The sequence below is a fragment of the Octopus bimaculoides genome, chromosome 12 (assembly GCF_001194135.2).
Source record: "Octopus bimaculoides isolate UCB-OBI-ISO-001 chromosome 12, ASM119413v2, whole genome shotgun sequence".
In the NCBI taxonomy this organism is placed as follows: domain Eukaryota; kingdom Metazoa; phylum Mollusca; class Cephalopoda; order Octopoda; family Octopodidae; genus Octopus; species Octopus bimaculoides.
In genome coordinates this window covers 66,190,007-66,193,993 of record NC_068992.1, presented here as the reverse complement: position 1 = coordinate 66,193,993, position 3,987 = coordinate 66,190,007, and the positions used below count along the sequence as shown (strand labels likewise).

The following is a 3,987-nucleotide window of genomic DNA, read 5'->3' as shown; positions in this document are numbered from 1 at the left end:
TATATATATATATATACATAATACATATATATACATGCTTGTATGTATCTGTATGTATGTGTATATATTTATATATATATATGCTTGTATGTATCTGTATGTGTGTGTGTATATATTTATATATATATGCTTGTATGTATCTATATGTGTATGTGTGTCTCTTTCTCTATATGTGTGTGCGTGTATGTGTTTGCATGTCTTTACCTATTCCAATCTTTCCAAAATACTCTTTCTGTTTTATTTATTTTAACTTCTTTTTCTTTATTCCACAACCAACCTCATTTCCTCCTCTTTTCTATCTTCTTCATTGTTAGCAGTGGGTAGATGACGTTGGATTCACAAAATCAGCAGAGCAGTGAGCGTATGGAAGAGCTGTCCTCATCCATCCTCACCACATGTCCATACCAGTGCAGTCGTCTCTCTTGCACACCACATCTGGTGCTTCTTATGTCCAACTTTTCTCTCAAGGCACTTACACTCTGTCATGTATGCACACTGACATTCTAAGGAGAGATAAATCAAATTTGTTGCAAAGAATTCATCCCCAACATCACCATGACCCCCACCACCTTTCCTCTCATAATGTATTGGACATTTCTTGAGGAATCTATGTCAATTCTAATAAGTCTATCTCTCTCTCAGTTTGTTGTTGTATTTCACACATAACACAAACTTCTCTCTTTCTCCTTTTCAGTGCAATGGTATTGTTGTTGGAATTGTGGATATTGTAGCCAATCCAAGTGACCAACGCAAGAAGTGCACACCACACTACCTTCTTCAGAAAGAGGTACACTTTTCTATTTGTCTGTGTGTGTGAATGAGTAGCTGTCAGGTAGATCTATCTGAGTAGATATATATATATATATATATATATATATATATATATATATATATATATATATATATATATATATGAATGGAACAAAAACGCAATAGAGGGCATTAAAACATTTGGACAGACAGACGACACAAAGGCAGACAAGAGAAACAACAATTAGAAGGACAGGCAAAAAAAGACGGGCCATTCATGGCTTTCTTTCCTCAGTCAAGTTCCAGAAGTCACGACCATTTCAGGCAGTTACACTTGAGATGGTTTGAATTGGTTGTCCTCCAAAAAGTCTAAGCTAAGAGCATTAGACCCCTTTGTAAGAAAGCTAGTGAATGTGTACGGTAACAAAAACAAAAAATAAACGAAAAAAAACTGGAGAACAAGGTACACAATTACGAATACAAACAAGAAATAACAACAGGCGTCTTTCGACAGAAAACGAATCAAATTGAGCTGGCATGTATGCAGTGAAAGCCTAAAGATATATATATATAGTATATAAATATTGGCTTTCAGGCTAATCCATCTGGGTATATATATAATATATATCATCATCATCGTTTAAATGTCCGTTTTCCATGCTGGCATGGGTTGGACGGTTTGACTGAGGTCTGCAAAGCCAGCGGCTGCACCAGGCTCCATTCTGGTTGGGCAATGTTTCTACAGCTGGATGCCCTTCCTAATGCCAACCACTCCGAGAGTGTAGTGGGTGCTTTTTATGTGCCACTGGCACAGGTGCCAGTCAGGCGGGCCTGGCATCAGTGTATTTGGGCCTCATATGGCCAATTTAAATGCTGACGGATTAAGAATAATGTTCAATGAAGTTAACCCATTATTGTCTGGGTTGATCTAATAAGAGTTTGTAGCTTCAAGAAACAGCAAAATTGATGCTGGTTTGTTTTGTGATCCGGCAGTGCTGAATTCAAGTCCTTCTTGTTGATCTAACTAGGACAGCCTTCCATGCAACTATCGCCAGCAATTCAATAAAAAGTTAAAAGACTTAACTTCTCAGCATCACATCTCTCTAATGTGACCTTATAAATCTCCTGAATACAGAGAAAGGTTGTAAGGGAGATAATCTCCCTTGCAACGAGAGCCTACATCAATATCATTCATATCTATTGTTTGTAGTTTCTTTTTATTTCTTATTTCTTTTTTTTTTTTGGAATATGTACCGTTTGATTTGTATAAGGAAATGTTTATTTATTTATTTCATAAGACATGGAATTTCCTCTTTCAATTATTTCTCACATGACATCATTGCTCCCGTCAGATTTCACTACAAAAACATCAACAAATACTCACATTTTCAAATTAAGGATGTGGATTGCTAATAAAGCCTTTCGCAACTATCTGGCTCTGAGTTCAATCCTTGGGCAAGACTCTTCTTTAATTACTTCTGATTGACCTTAATACTGTTAGTGAAATTTCTGTAAGAGAAATTCTCCAATGAGAGGTCATTCCTGTTTTTTAGATGGTAGACAATCTGTTGTCCAGTTTAACACCTGCCTCCCATCCTGACCCTTGAGGGCATTTTTGGCCAGATCTACAGCCTGGCAAAACTTCATCTCATCTGTCAGAAGAACACTAAAAAGTGATAGGACTGCCCTTCCTGGTCAAAGTCATTAAAAAGCAAAAATAGGGTCGTGTTAGTTTTTGATCTAATTCTCTAAAAAGCTTATTTGTTTTCAGGAATTGTGAAGGAATTGCAAATGCCCTATTTTTTATACAGCCACTAAAATCCTCAGCAAAACCTTGAACCATGCTAATAAACATTGTGTGAAATCATTTTTCAAGTTGAAGAAATGTGTGAAACTATTCCAATCCTCTGAGAACATTATTTTAATTCATGAATATTAATCATTTTAATTCATGAATATTAATTATCTGAGGTAAACCATACAAAAATTGTGGTAGTGTTTTTGTGAAGTTCTTTTCAGAAATGATGCTGCTGCTGATTAAATACTCATTGTGTATATAATACTGCATCTGTAACCATGATATCATATGTATATATGTGTCTGCACACGTTTTTACATGTGTGTGCACATGTCTATATATACATATATTTTTCCTGTTTTTTCTACTTTCTCTACCAGTAAATCTAATTGCCGCTTGGACGTAGACTTTTATATTTGTCAGCAATGACTTTCTCACTTGGAATGCCTTCCCTGTATATTGCAAAAATGTAATTGTTTTTTCCACCAATAAAATGCACATCATATTTGAGGCTTCGATGAAGCCATAGGATGTTTTGGCTCTCAACTAAGATTCCACTTCATCTTATTGCAGAGATAGCTGTAAGCTGGTGATGTTCATAGCATAACCATTATTTTTCCCGTGTCATCTCTTTTCTCTGATAGGTGGTCGGTGTTAGGAAGGGCATCCAACTGTAAAAACAGTGCCAAAATAGACACACAAGTCTGGTGCAGTCTTATGTCTGGCTAGCTCCTGTCAAACCGTCCAACCCATGCCAACACGGAAGGCGGACATTAAACAATGATGATGATGATGAAGACGTAACAAGTGAAGAATGGAGTTATTGGTATAACATTTATTCCGCAGATTACGATAACCAATCAGTGACAAGCAATGATACTGTCAAATCGATTATATAATGATGGACCCATATTCATCTTGTCATAACCTTTGTGAACAAATATCCATTTATATTCTTCACAGTTTTACTCACATTCTCTTTATGCTTCTCTGATTGCCATAGCTACCCTGTGACTACAAATCGCATCTTTCTGAACTGAACCAAAGTTTAACTCAAGTAATTTCTATAACTATTGCTATCACCATCATCATTGTCATTGTTTTTATGTCTATTTTTCCATGCTGGCATGGGTTAAACATGTCATGATTTGATTTGACTTCCACTCAGAGTTACTTCCCTTGTACATGACCCTAGGGACAATGTTTCACACACACACAAATATATATAATTTGCATACACCGTTATATTTTATTCTTTTCAAGGCCTTTGAGTTATTGGAACCCTTCATCCCAGTGTATGTTCCAAAATACAATGACAAGGAAATCCTCAGCTGTCTCGATTACTATATTGACCAACTATGGTTGCAGAACCCTAAAGGTGAGGACTCTCTTTCTTTCTCTCTCTCTCTCTCTCTCTCTCTCTCTCTTTCTTTCTCTCT

At 36.3% G+C, this 3,987-nt stretch overlaps 1 protein-coding gene across 1 annotated transcript in view; it reads left to right on the top strand.

Annotated features, from left to right (window-relative positions):
• Nucleotides 1-3,987, top strand: part of LOC106884486 (28S ribosomal protein S29, mitochondrial) — a 44,553-nt gene that overhangs the window by 38,169 nt on the left and 2,397 nt on the right. The window contains exons 11-12 of the mRNA XM_014935897.2: nucleotides 695-787; nucleotides 3,812-3,926. Coding sequence (XP_014791383.1) covers nucleotides 695-787; nucleotides 3,812-3,926 — 208 coding nt within the window. The remainder of the gene's footprint in view (nucleotides 1-694; nucleotides 788-3,811; nucleotides 3,927-3,987) is intronic.